Source organism: Pseudonaja textilis, chromosome Z (genome assembly GCF_049901715.1).
Source record: "Pseudonaja textilis isolate UNSWEBS1 chromosome Z, rPseTex1.2, whole genome shotgun sequence".
NCBI lineage: Eukaryota > Metazoa > Chordata > Lepidosauria > Squamata > Elapidae > Pseudonaja > Pseudonaja textilis.
In genome coordinates this window covers 130,706,481-130,722,801 of record NC_142008.1, presented here as the reverse complement: position 1 = coordinate 130,722,801, position 16,321 = coordinate 130,706,481, and the positions used below count along the sequence as shown (strand labels likewise).

The 16,321-nt window shown below is 42.8% G+C and overlaps 1 protein-coding gene across 19 annotated transcripts in view; it reads right to left on the bottom strand.

The window, feature by feature from the left end:
• LOC113443493 (myosin-10-like) overlaps positions 1 to 16,321 on the bottom strand; it is a 72,807-nt gene that overhangs the window by 14,349 nt on the left and 42,137 nt on the right. For all 19 annotated transcript variants that reach the window (XR_015740041.1, XM_087916109.1, XM_087916113.1 and 16 more), the window contains 12 exons: positions 15,962 to 16,168; positions 14,949 to 15,086; positions 13,669 to 13,792; positions 13,178 to 13,349; positions 8,818 to 9,030; positions 8,527 to 8,671; positions 7,429 to 7,635; positions 6,144 to 6,248; positions 4,322 to 4,474; positions 3,025 to 3,273; positions 1,319 to 1,531; positions 215 to 427 (listed from right to left, as the gene is read on the bottom strand). Coding sequence is in view for 18 of the 19 variants with exons in the window: in XM_087916109.1 (XP_087772235.1) it covers positions 215 to 427; positions 1,319 to 1,531; positions 3,025 to 3,273; positions 4,322 to 4,474; positions 6,144 to 6,248; positions 7,429 to 7,635; positions 8,527 to 8,671; positions 8,818 to 9,030; positions 13,178 to 13,349; positions 13,669 to 13,792; positions 14,949 to 15,086; positions 15,962 to 16,168 (2,139 nt within the window). In the remaining variant the exon portion in view is untranslated. The remainder of the gene's footprint in view (positions 1 to 214; positions 428 to 1,318; positions 1,532 to 3,024; positions 3,274 to 4,321; positions 4,475 to 6,143; positions 6,249 to 7,428; positions 7,636 to 8,526; positions 8,672 to 8,817; positions 9,031 to 13,177; positions 13,350 to 13,668; positions 13,793 to 14,948; positions 15,087 to 15,961; positions 16,169 to 16,321) is intronic.

The window sequence follows — 16,321 nt, the reverse complement described above, 5'->3', positions numbered from 1 at the left end:
GAAATTGTAAAAAGCCAGATGAATGGATAGAAGTTTGAGATTGACAGAAATATGGTCAAGGAACACTTTAGTTTGAATGAGCATCAAGTGCTTCTCCACATTGGCAGCTTCTCCACATTGGCAGCTGTAAGATGTGTGGACTTCAATTCCCAGGGAATTCTGGGAAGTCCACACAACGTACAGCTGCCAGTGTGGAGAACCTCCTCTTTCCTACCTGCTTGCTGAGCAGTTTCTTCTTGTCATCATTGGCATCATCCCTGTTCTGCAGCTCCCTCTCGTGCTGTGCCTTCAAGGCCTGCATATTGACCTCCAAGCGCAGCTTCCCGTCCTCTGCAGCCTGCAGCTCATCTTCCAGTTCCTCCAGTTGTGTTCGCATCTCTTGCACTTGCTGTTCCAAGGCCCGCTTGGAGCGCTCCAGTTCATGCACCTGATCCCAAAGCAGAAGGGTCAGAGACAGAAGAACGACATGTGTTCTTACAGAAACGCGTGAAAGTGGATAGGGGTGGGTAGGTTGACCAATAGAATGTTGAAATATTGTGCCATCACAATGCCATTAGCTGCAGAGGCTGATGGTCTGGAAACCACAACACTCCTGAATAAGCAAAATATCAAGAATTCTAAAAAGATAAAAATCTCTCGGTAAGAGACAAATCATCTCTGGTCTACCTCATAAGACTGGCGGGGTGTTCCCCTTCAGTGTCAGAGTACTGGGAAGAATCTCTCTTTCATGACTATTGTACAATATCTACCTGTCCCATCCACCAACCACAGAAACTGGTCTTTCTCAGAAGAACCAATTATACCAGTGTTAAAGTAAACTAAAACAAGCCTATTTAACGGGATTACAGCTCTAGATTTTTATCTGCTTTATCCTACCCCCTCAGAACAGGATTCAGAGAAGGAGAACATCTTTCCCGTTTCATCAATCCCATTTTGCTTCTAAGTTTTAACTCTAAGCCACTGCTTCCCTGATGAAATCAGGAGACAGGAAGATTAAATTTATTTATTTACACCCCATATTTCCTATTGTTTTTATAAATAACTCAAGCAGTAAACCTACATCGTACTTCTTCCTCCTCCTAACTTCCACACAACAACAACCCTATGAGGCAAGCTTGACTGAGAGAGAATGACTGGCCCAAAGTCACCCAGTCAGTTTCATGACTAAGGCAGGACTAGAACTCTCGGTCTCCCGGTGATTGGTCCAATGTCAACCAACTGGCTTTCATGCCTAAGGCGGAATTAGAAGCCTCAGTCCCTTGTTTCTACCCCAGGACTTCAGTGCTGGACCAAACTGGTTATAAATAAATAAACTTACATTTTTGCCAACATCATCCTTGGAGCTGACCAAGTCATCCATTTCTGCTCGCAGCTGCTTGTTCTGCCTCTCCAGCTCCTCCCGTATTTCTAAAGCCTCTTCCAAGGCACGGCTCAATGACAACACCTTGGTCTCCTTCTCACGGGCATCAGCTTCTGCGCGGTCCCTCTCCTCAGCATGGCGGGCTGAGATCAGCTTCTCCTCAGCCAACATCTGACAGATGTCCGAACATGACTTAGTTAGTACATATTCTTCACTAAAGATATGTATGTGTGTACCAACTGTATCTCTCAACTGTTGCTACACGAGAAATTTATGCTGTTTTACTATTTGATACTGTTGCAAAGCTTTAGAACACCAAATTACAACTTTCTCTAGATCAATTTTATCTTTAATTATTCCATTCAAATTTGGAATCACTTTTTCTAGTTCTATTACCGAAGTAGTTATTAGCTAAGTTGGTAGAGAGAGTCCTCACTTAATGACCACGGTTAAGCTGGGCAGAAAATACTTGCAGTTGGTTAAGCAGTCGCTATCTGAACTGACTGGGTTTTACAACCATTTTTATGACAGTTGTAAAGCAAATAACCATGATAATTAAGTGAATCACATGGTCATTAAGTGAAGCTTGTAGTGCCAATGTGTCAAACACATGGCTCATGGGCTGGATTTGATCCACAACAGGCCCAGAGTTGCCTCATGGGCCTATCTGGCATGAGGGACCGGTCTGTGCTGCCCTGGCCCACTGGCCACGCCCACCAAGTTGTCCATGCCCAGACGACGGGCACTGTGGCCCCTCAAGGGCAAACAAAATCCTGATACAACCCACAATGGGATCGAGTTTGACACCTCTGTTAAGCCAGGGATGGGCTGCTTCGCGGGGGTTCAGAAGAGCCTCTAAGATTCTGTGCAGTTTGGAGCACCCCTAAATCCCACTCCTGCCTGTTTTGGATTCAGGTTTAAGAAAAACCTGCCAGAAACTGGCAAAAAAAGGCACAAATTGCAGTCACATGGTCATGGGATTGCAGATGCCCAAAATTTGATCACATGACCATGGGGGAGGGGTGATGTACCTTGAGGGCAAGTTGTAAAGTAACTTTTTGGAGTTCTTCGTAACTTTGGTTGCTAAGTAGTTGATTTCTAAATGAGGACCACCTGTACAAATGGTTTGGGTAATTGTTTTCATCGTTGTTTTTCTTACATTTGCTTTTGTGTTACTTTTTTTCTTCCCTTTGTAACTATGCTCAGTATTTTTTTTAATGTGCTGTTTGTTCAAATAAAAAGGCAAAATCAAATAAAACAAACTCAAGTAAACCACTCTTGGTTTCCCGTACTTCAGGGAAGGGTGTGTGTGAGTAAGAATCCAAAATTCCCATATCAAATTTGGGGAGGTTGGGTATTCCCCACGCCCGAAGTTTAACAATTTCACCAAATAAGTAGATAGGCAGCAAAGCTACCTGGCCTGAAGAGGCAATTTGGGATTGAGAATGATGGAGAGGGAGGTCTCTCGAGAGGATACGGAGGGCATCTGTTACACGGGAGTGAATGGCTTAGTTCATGGGGATACAGACTTTTCATTTTAGAGAGACCGAAGTATTTAAGAATTCAAGGCAACACCCAAACATTGTAGGACACAACTATACCATGGATAAAGCGAAGGAACAAAGCTATCAGGAGAGACCTGATGGACGACACAAGGGCCTCACCTGGTCAAATTTCTTCTGCTTCTTCTCGAGGGCAGAGACCACCTGGCGCTGTTGGTCAAGGGCCACAATGACATCATCCAGCTCCTGCTGCAGGCGGGTTCGCCCTTTCTCCAGCTTGTCGCAGGCTTGAACCCGTTCATCGTAGCGCAAGGTCAGGGCCTCCAATTCCTTGGTTGCCCGGCGCCGAGCTTCCTCAATTGATTCTGCTACTCCAGCATCTTCCTCCAGTTTCTTCTTGGTCTCCATCACCTGATTTAAAAAAGCCAAGAAAAATCACACCTACTCTATCCATCTCTACTACTAAAGATGCTGAGAAGCTGTTTCTTGGAGAACATAAAAATCCACTCCTCTCCTCCACGGCCTTCATGGTGTGTCTCCCTATGACGTCCTCACAGAACTGTTTAAAAATATAGGCTCAGGGTGTTTTGTCAAGGTTCTTGGCAGGTTTGGCAGGATTGGGCCTGGAACTATATTTTCCTAATCAAACCCCTGAGGAGAGAAGAAGTCCTGATTGAGGAGAAAAGAGGAAGGAGAAAGAGGAGGGCAGGGGTGGGATTCAAAAATCCCCGCAACCAGTTCGCTGCCCAGCTGCTGGGTGGGCGTGGCCATGGTAGGCGTGGCCTACCAGAACTTCTGGGAGGGCCATTTTTTGTCTTCCCCAGGCTCTGGAGGGCCTCCCGAAGCTGGAAACAGGCCCGTTTCTGGACTTCCAGAACTTCCGGTTTGGCTATTTTTTCGCCCTCCCAGAGCCTCCGCGCAGACCCGTGGTGGGATTCAAATTTCCTTACTACCGGTTCTGTGAGCGTGGCTTGGTGGGTGTGGCAGGGGAAGGAGACTTTAAAATCTCCAGTCAGAGGTGGGATTGGCCAGTTCTCCGAACTATTCAAAATTTCCGCGACCGGTTCTCCAGAACTGGTCAGAGCTGGCTGAATCCCACTTCTGGCGCGGACCCTGCACTTATCTGCCTCCAAAAGGGGTGGGTGTGGAGGCTCCTGGGAGGGGAGGGGTCGGAGGGGCCAGCTGGTTGGTTCAACCACCGGTTTGGTGAACCCGATGTAAATTTAACATCTGGTTCACTCAAACTGTTCCAAACCGGTAGAATCCCACCCCTGGAGGAGGGAGAAGGGCTTTTAGAGAAGAAGAAGACTTTATTAAGTCAATTGACCATATTAAATATACAAAACTGACACAAAAATGCATCATTTCATTAAATTAATCAACTTTTTTTTTTCCTTTGCTAAGTTTTTGCTTGGGTTGTGTTTCCTTTTGTGGCCATTCCTTTTTCATGCTACCCCACCTGTTGCTGCAGACTCTGGATCTGGCGACTGAAGTTGGCCTTGGCAGCTTCTTCCTCCTCCAGCTGTTCCAGGAGAGCTCCTTTCTCCTCTTCCAGTTGCCGGACTCGGGAGCTCAGATTTAGTTTCTGCCTCGTCTCCTCTTGGAGCAATTCCTGGGATGGAAGATGGGAGAGGTGTGGATCAGACACTGGACTCATCCTCTTCCCCTTGGATATACGATCTTCCTCATAGGAATAAGATTATCTCCTTCTCTTCCTGTTTTTCCATCCGTCCATCCATCCACCCTTCCTCCCTCCCTAATAATTAAATTATTTTACAAATAATTCAAGGTGGTTAACATATCCAACATACTTTCCTCCTCTTATTTTCCCTGCAACAACAAACCTGCGAATTGGGTTGGCCTGAGAGAGAGTGACTGGTTCAAAGTCACCCAACTGGCTTTCATGGCTAAAGTGGGATTTGAATTCATGGCCTACTGCTTTCAAGCCCAGCGCCTTAACCTCTAGAACAGAGTATGGCCCCTTTACAACCTATAGACTTAAACTGAGGTAGCCATGCTCAGGAACATCTACAAAATTCCAGAGTAACTTCTCTTTAGCAAGCTTTGAATAATGTTTCCATGTTAAAGGTGGGCTCAGCCTTCTATCCATCCGAGGTGGGTAAAATGAGGACCCAGATTGTTTGGGGCAATAGGCTGACCCTGTAAACTGCTTAGGGAGGGCTGTAAAAGCACTATGAAGCAGTATATAAGTCTATTTGTATTAAACCTAGGACTACATGGAAACCTCGATTAGAAAGCAAAATGAGTGAAAATACATGCAACATCTCTTGGGAGCTTTTTGAACTAGCTGGGGACTTGCACAACTGATGCATCATCTAAGGAAAAGACATAGCTGCTTTTAAGGATTCCCAACAAGGGCTGCATGCAGGATCCAAATCGTTTTTTGCACTTTCAACCCAGACCTCTTTATAGTTCTTTTACAACTAATTAGGAACTATTATTACAATCACATTTATGACCACATTGCTTTTATTTTTTTTTATTATGGCATTTATATATAGCTTTTGTTTTTATGTCTATCTGTACACTGCCCAGGGTTGCTCTCTATGAGGAGTGTTCTCTATGATAAATAAATATATTAATAAGTACATTTATTTATTTATTTCCTTATTTGCAAAGGCTTCTATGCTACTAAATTCCCATGGGCTGTAAAAGACTTAAAAGACCACCAGAAAGATAATAAAAATAATTCCAACATATAAAAGCCCCCCAACCATCCTGAGGGAAGAGATCGAATCTCAGAAAATGATCTGCTTATCAGTCAGACTTTTATGGCCCTTCAGAAATCAAAAAAAGGACTAGATTTCTTCGGAAGGCTCACCCCAAAAGTGCTTGTAGAGAGAGAGCATTGCCCCCCAAAAGAGACCCTCAGCAATCTCTCTCTTTCCAATCTCACTGGGTGGGCAGATTCAATCCCAAGAGACATCTTCTATGTCTCTAGGTCCTGGGACATGAATGGCCATACAAGTGACCAGCAGCAGCTTGAGTTACATCTGGAAGCTCACTGACAGTCAATGCAACTCCTAGAGTAGCTATGCCAATGGGGTAAATTTCAATGTGCTCATAACTGCACAAACAGGTGTCTGCTATAAATTTAAGTCCCCGTTGATATTTTCCTCCTCCAGTCTCCTTCTAAGCTTCCAGGACCCCTTTGAAAATTCACCAACAAACAGGGTATGTTTATGTTTACATCCCTGATTCTTAAACAAACGTTTTCCACCAGCTGCTGAGTTTCTTTTACTCCTGCCCTTTCTATATACCTGAGTATCCTGCAGATGGGATTCAACGCTAGCCAGATCCTTGGCAAGTTTTATTGTCTTGGATTCTGCACTTCCCAAGGTACTGGAGACTCCATCAAGCTCATTCTGATTCCATGAGATAAAAATCCCAGGCAGATAAGGGGGAAAAAAAACCAATGGAAAAAAATGAAAATGCATTAAAGAACATCATCAAATTTTCACAAATGAAAAGCTAAGGATAAAGGCAGAGCTTCATATAATATTCATTCAACGAACATACAAGGACATGGTATCTGGCTGAGAAGATGACATTTTGAGAAACTTGGGTTTGAAGCATGAACATTTCTAGTTCCCATGATACTGCAGAAAACGCTGAACAATCAAACTAACCACAATTGCTGAAGACTCGAAAGCAGAGAAAACAGTGGCCATGGTTTCATAGCTTTCAGTCAGGGCCATGTCAGGGATGCACCCTGGGAACCCCTTTCCCCCACCCCCCCTGTCTGCCACTCACTTGCTCTCTACTTGGTCCGATTGTTCTCATCAATTCATCATGTGCTAATCCTCAAATGTCTCTCCTTAAACATCAATCAGCTAATCAGCATTTCCTTGATCATCTTAAGCAAAATTATGCAAAGAAAAACATTCTTGCATAATGAAACCTAAACATAGAATTCTGTGGGTTGCATGGCAGAAAATCAGCAAGGCACATGAGAACATTTAGGGACATATAAAGAGCCTTAAATAAACCTAAGAAGATGATTCCCATGGCAACCTTCTGCAACCTGATGCCCTCCATGTCCTGATTCAGTTTCTTTAACTGTCAGCTGAAATGGTCAGGCTGGAGATTGATTCAAATGTCCAAGCATCTAGGAAGTGCTTAGTGGGTATAAATACTTTGGAGCAGAACACAGCCATTCAAAATTCAGTTTTTTGTAATTGAGTAAAATATTTGAATGTGCAGAAATGAATAGGTTAACATTGGTAATCAAAGAAAAAGAAGAAATGGAATAATATATGGTATGGAATTTATTTTATCAGTGATTGGAAAATAAAATAAATTAAAATGGACTAGATGAACATATAAAGCAATAAATTAAGATTGTTAAAAATAGATATATTAAATAATAGATATAAGAAAATGTGATTCTTGTTACATGAATAAGAAATGTACTGAATATAACTGTAAGCACAAGATATATGTACCCATATATCGATGCACGGTTGAAATGAAATGGAACTGTTGTAAAATATAAAATAATTTCTCCCCCAAAAGGCAGACTCGCTCATGTGTGGCCTTACGCACCTGCAGTTTTACCAGCCTGTCAGTGAGTTCAGATTTGACTCTCTCATTTTCAGCTGCCCGGAGTTGCAGTTCCTGGACTTGACCCTCTAGCTTCTTGCGCCGCTGCTCAGATTCCAGTCTGGCTCCTTGAAGGATCTTCACTTCCTTCTGCATCTCTATGTTTTCCCCTTCCAAGGTTTGCTTTGCTTTCTCCAGGGTAGTTTTGAACTAGAGAGATAACAGAAGTAAGCTGTGATTCATTTCTCTCCTCTCCTCTCCTGCTCTCTGGCACTACAATTTATACTGGCTCTGATTTTCTAAACGACACATACTCGATTCGGAGTAAGTTTCAAACTGCATTTCCACACTTTACAAGTAGTCCTTGACTCACAACGATTCGTTTAGTGACCGTTCAAAGTTATAACGGCACTGAAAAAAAGTGACTTATGACACCTACAACCATTGCAGCATCCCCATGGTCAAGGGATCGAAATTTGGGTGCTTGACACCTGGCATGCATTTAGGATGGCAGTAGATCATGTGATCACCTTGACAACTTATCTGACAATCGAAGTCAATAGGGAGGCCCGGTTTACTTAACAACTGTTCATTACTAGCTTCACAACTGCAGTAATTCATTTAACTGTGGCAGGAAAGTTTATAAAATGGGGCAAAACTCACTTTACAAGTGTCTTGCTTAGAAACAGAAATTTTGGGTTCAATTGTGTTCGTAAGTAGAGAACTAACTGTACAAAATTACTACAGCTGTACATCTAGGCAGTAAAAAGAGTAGACAAGTTTGTACTATCAGAACTATCAAAGCTAATAGAATAGAATTCTTTATTGGCCACGTGTGATTGGACACACAAGGAATTTGTCTTGGTGCAAATGCTCTCAGTGTACATAAAAGAAAAGATACTTTCATCAAGAGTCAAGAATCATTAGGTACAACACTTAATAATAGTCATAGGGTACAATAAGCAATCAAATCATACTAGGAAACAGTCAATAAAAAGGATACAAGCAACGAAGTTACAGTCATAAGCCCATCAAGTCCTCAGATCTCCCTTTCAAACTTCATTCCCGGACACCTAGCAGGCTCCACTTCGGGCCACTTACCCGTCGTGACTGCTCCAGCTGCTCTGACAGCTCCTCCAGGGCACTGGTGTGGCGCTGGCGCATGTCTACCACCTGTGCTTCATGTGCCTTGATCTCCTCCTCAATGGTCTTCTTGAGCTCTGTCACCTCTAGCTCTCGTTTCGACCTGAGAGAGGAAGAGAACAGATAGATTAGCAAGGGGAGACCACCTGCTTCTGGACCTATTGGTGACGAAAGAGGCCATTTTCTGCATCCAGGTGCCGCAGCTGCCTGTGAGTGAGGTAGACCCCTCTGGCCCTGCCCCTCTTTTACCGTAGCTCCTGCTGTGCGGCCGTGGAATCCAGGGTGTCCTCCAGTTCTGTCTTTAGAGCTTCCAGTTCCTCTCCCAGATCACGCCGTTGTTTCTCAGCTTTGGCACGGGCCATCTTCTCTGACTCCAGGTCCTCCTGCAGTTCTGATATTTGTGCTTGGAGTTCACGCAAGGACTTGAGCACAGCATTCTTCTGGGATGATTCTTCCTCCACTCTGCATGGGGAGTAAGAATGGTCAGAGGGCACCCAAGGACTTGGGAAGTGGGATTAGTAGCACCAAGGTCCCAGGGAGGACAGCACCGCCCAAAGACTGCATCCCCTACATAGTCAAACCACCAGAAGTTTCTAAGATTCTCAGGGAAAAGTCATGACATCACTTAAGGATTGGAGGGTAGGTTTCTTACAAGTGTTCAGTCCTAGAGTTCAGGCAATACATTTCATAATTTTCTATATCTCTGATAATTGACAGCTTTCTTTCCTTTTTTTTTTTAATCCAGAGCAGTGTTTCTCATCCTGATAACTTTAGAACATGTAGACTTCAACTCCCAGAATTCCCCAGTCAGGTGGCTGGCTGGGGAATTCTGGGAGTTGAAGTCCACACAAGTTGCCAAAGTTGAAAAATACTACTCCAGATAATTCCAATCTTTGGCAACATTAAGTCCTCCTTCTAACCAAGTGAAATTTATTTTCAGAAATTTTGTTTATTCTATCAACATGTTCTGTGATTATTGTGAAATGCCTAGACGATTTGGTAAAAATAAGTCACTTTTCTTTTTGTCACCATTTCCGATATCAGAAAAGGGAACATTCAAAGTATTGGAGCCTCTATATGAGCCCCTGTGGGCTTTGTAGAGGGTAAGAAGAAAGCCTACCACAGCTAGGAAGAAAGAGAAAAAGGGTATTGTAACTATCAAATACCGGATAGCTTGGTAAGATCAAAGAAAACAAGACCTACAGAAATTACATGTATCTTTAATGCTAGTCCTGATGTGAATATCAAATCTTGGAAACTTCAAAAGAATTTATAAAGAATTTACAATTTATAAAGAATTTATTGAGGCATAGGTTCCTTGAATATTACTTTCTGAGTTTCTTCCCAAGTTGCCATTTATAAGATAAACTATCAAATAAACTCCTGCCTTTTAATTGCTTGTTACTAATTTCCCTTTTGGCACATTCTCAGCCTCCCACAACCTCTCACAATTGCTTAGATCAATGTTTTTCAAACTTGGCAAGTTTAGGATGTGTGGACTTCAGCTCTTAGAATTCCCCAGCTGGCATTCTGGAAGTTAAAATCCACAGATCTTAAAAGTTGCCAAGTTTTAAAAAACACTGTCCTCTCCCTCAATTTCCTATGTGGAAATCTTCAGGCTCTTGGTTTAATTAATTCACTTTTATAATCTTGATATCATGCTGTTCCCTTCTGCATTGGCCCAGAACTCCAGGAACTACCAATAAGGAGAACGCAGGAAGATTCTCAAATAGACACATTAGCATAATTGATTAAATAAAAAGCAGGAGATGCCTTTTAGGGGATATAATTGATTGTTGCACAACTGGCTTTTTAAAAAGTGAATTGAAGATACAATGGCATTTGAACTAGATCAGAAGTGCATGGAGAAGAATGAATAAAAGAGTCAGTTTGGTGTAATGGTTATGGTACTGGCCCAGAAACCAGGAGACTGAGAATTCTAGTCCCACCATAGACATGAGAGCCAGCTGGCCAGGTATTCCCTCTCAGCCCAGTCCTCTTCACTGGGTTGTTATTGTGGGGAAAATGGGAGGGAAAAATATTACGTATGTCTATCGCCTTGAAGTTCATATAAAAAAGGGAGCATAAAATCTAATAATAATAATTTATAACAGCTGCCATTTGTTACTCCTTAGTACCCACTGCTATAAAAAGAAATAAAGGCAAGTTATATAGTTAATTGCTATAAATGTACTCTATTTTCTGTAATACCATGTTGTATATTATTAGTATATTATTACTGTATATAATATACTATATTATTGCTATCAACAAAGTTCTGTTGATGGTTATTCTGAGAATTCACATAATCACACAATCTCATCTGGCAGCACAGAAAAAAAATATTCTCAATATATTCACTAAAATTGAATGAGTTTCTCTTTTGGATGTATACAGATTTAGAGGGGAATCTGGATGGGGTTTCCCTTCCTTCCCTTTCTCCACTCCATCTCCCTCGCCAATTGCTTCTTCAAAAGCCATTCACATATATTCCAAATGGCTTGAATGTTGTTGCATCTATTTTGGTCCTTGGACTTGAGATGTGCCTTCTAGATATTTATAGTGTGACTTGAAGAAAGCCCTGCACTGATTTCATATCAACAGAAGCTACACAAAGCACATTAAATTATTATCAGCATGTCGCATATTTCATATAGAAAAAAAGAAGTCCTTGTGGGGTAGTGTTTCCCAACTTTGGACATTTTAAGATGTGGAGGCTTCAATTCCCAGCAAAGCTGGTTGGTGTGATGACTCCCCCAGCTACCTCTCTAGATGTCATCTCGGAGGAGGGTGAATCAATTCCAGGCAGGTCTGGAGGAGAGTCGGTCAATGGCTACAAGCAGCCATCTGAGAGGGATTTGGTTGACACACATTTATTTATTCATTTAACGCAGGGGTCCCCAACCACCGGGCCGCGGACCGGTACTGGTCCGTGGAACATTTCCCACCGGGCCGCCGGTTTGCTGGGCGCCGCCATCTTGTTTGATTTGACGAGAAAGTGCTTCCAGGTGAGCTTTTCTGGTTGGAAAGCGGCGTTTGGGTGCTGAAGGAATCCTCGCGCCTTAGTTTCATCAAAGGGGGCTTCGAATGAAACTAAGGTGCGAGGATTCTTTCAGTACGCATGGCAAGGCGAGCCGAGTGACCGTCCCGAAGCCGTCCCGAAGCGAAGCCCATCGACAAAGGTACAAAGGAGGAGTTGAAGGTGGCGGGGAGAAGCGGGGGACGGCTGGCTGGCCGGTCACTCGGTTCGCCTTGCCTTGTCATGCGTGCTGATGCCAGTACCGGGCCGCGGATCATTTTGTGATGCCGGTACCGGGCCGTGGCACAAAAAAGGTTGGGGGCCACTGATTTAACGTATGGCAAATACATGAACTTATAATATGTTAATGTTCAGTCCACCCAGCCATTCAAGGACAGAGTGGTCTATGATGAAAAAATCAGACACTGACCTGGTGTAAACTCTTGATGAACATTCGGACACAATGTGATAGATATTTTTCGAGGAGCACCACAGTCACACTGAGGGGTAGAGTCAAGACCTCACTTAAACAATGAGTCCTGGCAGGCACCATGTTGGGTACGATCCTGTTCAGAGTTTTCCCCCATAATGATCTGCAAAGATCTATCACTGTGCATGTTGTTTATTAGAGGATGGAGGATTTTACAGGGATGATGTGACTCAGTTTGAAAAGCAGAGCCTTCTTCCACACGGTATGGTATGCTGCACAAAGGCTGGTGTACAGCTGCAGCAAGACAGCCCCTGAGGCTTTAGGTTGGAGAAAGAATGCAGCTGCAGCCAGGCAGTAATGAGGAAGAGGAACTGCCTTCTGCACCTGATCCAAGAACCAGCAGGGCCGAGAAAAAGCAGGAACAGAGAAGGCAAGATCGAAGAAAACAAGGCCTACAGAGATTTCATGTATCTTTAATGCTAGTCCTGGTGTGAATATCATATCTTGGAAACTTCAAAAGAATTTATAAAGAATTTATAATTTATAAAGGATTTATTGAGGCATAGCTTCCTTGAATATTACTTTCTGAGTTTCTTCAGAGAAGGTCAGCCAGATTACTTGTGAGGAGAAAGCCTTGCCCTTCTTGATGGGCTGCATCAGAAACGGGCTACTTAGCACAGCAGACAGATGGAAGTGATGCTGGGAACAACACATTCATTTCCTAGCTGTGTTTTTTCTGGTCACTGCAATTCTTGCCTTGCTTTGGACTGACACTGTGCCTTGTGAACTCTGGACTTTTCTTGTGAACCCTCTTGTATTGTGGATTTAATTTTGCCTGGTGGGTTTATTTTGATTGGGAAAGTTTCAACTGCCTTTTGGACTCATTAGCCATTGCTCTGTGACCAACTAGCACTGGTCTGCTTGTAGCTGGACTTAATTGGGACAGTTCTGGGTTTTGGTGAAGGGAGTCGCTGGGAATATTAATAAAACCATTAAACTACAGTTATGTGTGTGTGTGTCTGAGCAGGACAGCACAGCTGGGGAATTCTTATAATTGAAGTCCATACAACTTAAAAATGACTAAGATTGGGAAATGGTTGGGTTGCTGGGTTGCTTCATGGTGTGACATTTCCTCCAGGAGAAAGAAGGAAAATGCTTACCTGGCTAAAGCTGCCTGCAGCTCAGCCTCTTTCTTTGCCAATGCTTGGCGGAGCTCCTCCAGTTGCTGCTGCAGCTCTACCACCTGCTCTTGCAGGTCACCTGCCTCCCCATCCAGCTTCCGTTTCAGCTTCTCCAGCTCCTGGCGGCCTTTTTCTTCCTTCTTGAGCCGATCTGGAAGGATGGGAGGAAAGAGAAATGGGAAAAATCAGACAAAGGACTCGCTGTATTTTGGTTCAGAATCACCTGCCTAGGAACATTAAATGGACCAAAACACTTGTCTGCCTGGGCCCAGAATTGCTCTATCTCAATGGGAAATGGCCCCTCTAGGATCCTATTCTTTATCTGCCTACCATAGAAGCTACAGTCTAGAACTAAACTAGGAATACTTTACATGCAGGTCATGAGGTGTGGCTTAGATGCCAAGGGATGGGGAATAAGCAATGTCTACTTTGCCAGACCAAAGATCCATACTAAATATGATCTGGCATACCTTCCATGTCGGCGATGACAGCTTCATATTTATTGCGCAGTTTGCTCAGGCTCTTCACCTTCTCTTCCTCTTCTGCCATGTGAGAAGAGAACTCAGATAGGCGTTCCTCTGTCAGCTTCCTCTCCTAGTGGAGGCAGTAATCAGAAAGAGAAGAGAATATATGAGGTTGGGTACCTGGAAAACTAAATCTGGGTAGTTATCATGCCTCCTATTGGTCAATGTCCAGGCTCATTATTGGTCTCCAGCTTCCTGAATGCAGCTTTCATCTCTCTTGCAGGGCCTTCAACAACTATACAGAAGGTTTACCCACTGGCTATCATATCTAGCAATTATGACAATTATAGTCTATCATGTTTGAAAGTGCACAAGAGTTAAGGAACTTGTTGCCTCCAGGGCATACCATTCTGCACTAGCTGTGATGGCTTAAGGTTCAGGCACTTTAAAGACTGCTTCCTCCAATAACGTCCCACTCCTGATTTCAGATCAGCTTGGAAACCATGTCTGTGGTCTCACCGGTAGTCTGGTTCATAGCACAATGGCCTGGAGCGAGACCTTTTCATGATAGTAGTCCTGTTGTGGAATCTACTCCCAGAGAGATGTTCAAGAGATTATCTTTTTTCATAAAGCAATTGAAAATAACCTGTTTCTTCAAACACCCAGCTAGGTAGCATTAACTAACCAACTCTTTCTGACCTAGGAAAGTCAAATAGGAATACTCCTTGCTAGCATTTGGAATGACAGACCCTCAAGAAATTCCAAAGATACAGGCCAGCTTGGGAAGTTTTAAAAAAGAATCCCAGAAGGTGCTCATGGCAAACCATCTCTGCACGTTGCCAAGGAAACGACACAGCTATGTCCATGAAGTCATCAGGAGCTGAGCTCAACTAAAGGAGAGCTTCTTTTATTTATGGTTTAGGCATTTAGATGTTAAGAATTAATCTAGGACCAGGCTGCCCTTAATATTGTCATTGATTTATTTTGTTTTTCTTACTTTGTAAAAAATCATGAATTTATTTTTTTAATGTCTGTTGTGGTTTTCATTAAGATTTTTTCCACCTTCTCTTATAAATTTGCTCTTCTAGGAGTGAAAGCAGAAGCAAAATAAAATAGAAATAAATAAATAAACAAACAATACCGGTAAATCACCTTCCTTTTCTAGCACACATAGTTTGGATGACCAAAGATAGATCTCATATTTATGAAGAGAGCCCACATAATAGAAAGTACACTCCGGCACATATTTATTTCCCTTCATGGCAAAATGGAATCTCCACACTCACCTTAAGCAACTTTGAATTTTGGTCTTCGAGCACCAGCAGATCTTCTTCCATCTTTTTCAGCTTGGCTTCTGTGCTGACCTTCTCCAATTGCAGCTTTTGTCGGGCAGCCTCTTCTTCCTCCAGCTGCTCTTCAAGGTCCTAAAGAAGCCAAGAGATACCCAATGTGTCAAAGGGATGGCGACACTTCTAAATCTAGTATTGGGTTTTTCTAGATAAACAGCAAGCTTAGTAGAACTTTCTAAACTCGTGGGGGTATTTATTCTATTGGAGAGCTAGAAAAATGTGGTGTTACTGCGCCTCTTGTCAATGGGCGCCCTCCAAATGTGTTTGATTAACATTTTTAAAATCCTCTGGCCAACATGGTTATTGGTCATATTAGCTGAGGACTGTTGGAGTTTAATACAATATACATTTGCAAAGCATCAAGCTGGGGCAAGCTGTGTTAGAGTATAAGGACAAGATCTGGTTTAAAATCTTGCTTACTCCTAAATTCAATGGGTAGCTATGAAACAGATTTTTTGTCTAACCTCACATCGCTTGTGAAGATATAGCAGATAAGCTACTTCATCATGTGCTTTGGAAGAAAATGGCATTTATATCCCACAAAGCTTATCTAAACGCTGAACGAAGCTTCATCACCTTCTCAGAAAAGGCCCTGGCATATAACAGAACTTTCTAGAAAGTTTCAAATGCCCAATGCCAGCATGAAAAAAAATCCCTATGCTATGTAATGAATAATCTATAGAAGATTATGATTGTATGTGCTGATTGTTTTGCCACTGGAAGGTTGACTTCTGAATAAAACTTATAAAATCAGACAGGACTAGCATCTTCTATGACCATCTTCTTTTTTATTCCTACAGTCTAACCAATCATATTATTTTTCCCAGACTGTATAGTATTCCATGTCTTCTCTATCTTGCAATTTCTTGTAACTATTTCCTTATTTTCTTCCAGTATTTTTTTTGCCTTAGAGTAGGATCCCCTCTTTTTAGCCAACATGGTTTCCATACCTGAACGTGCTGTTGCATCTTCTTCTTGTCTCCCTGTAGCTGCTGGCATCGCTCCTCCTCCTCTTCCACCCGTGATTCCAACTCATGCAGGATGTCCTCCAGTTCTTGCTTCCGAGCTGCCAGCCGGGCCCGCATCTCCTCAGCTTCAGCAAACAGCTCTGTCTCAGCTTGCAGCTGCTCAGCCAGAATGGCCTTCTCCTCTGAGAGCTGCCACAAAAATGGAACAGAATAGAATGTTTTATTCTATTACAAGTGTGATTGGACACACAAGGAATTTGTCTTTGGTGCATATGCTCTCACAGTATGTAAAAATAAATAAATTCATGAAGAATCATCAAGATACAACACTTAGTGATAGTG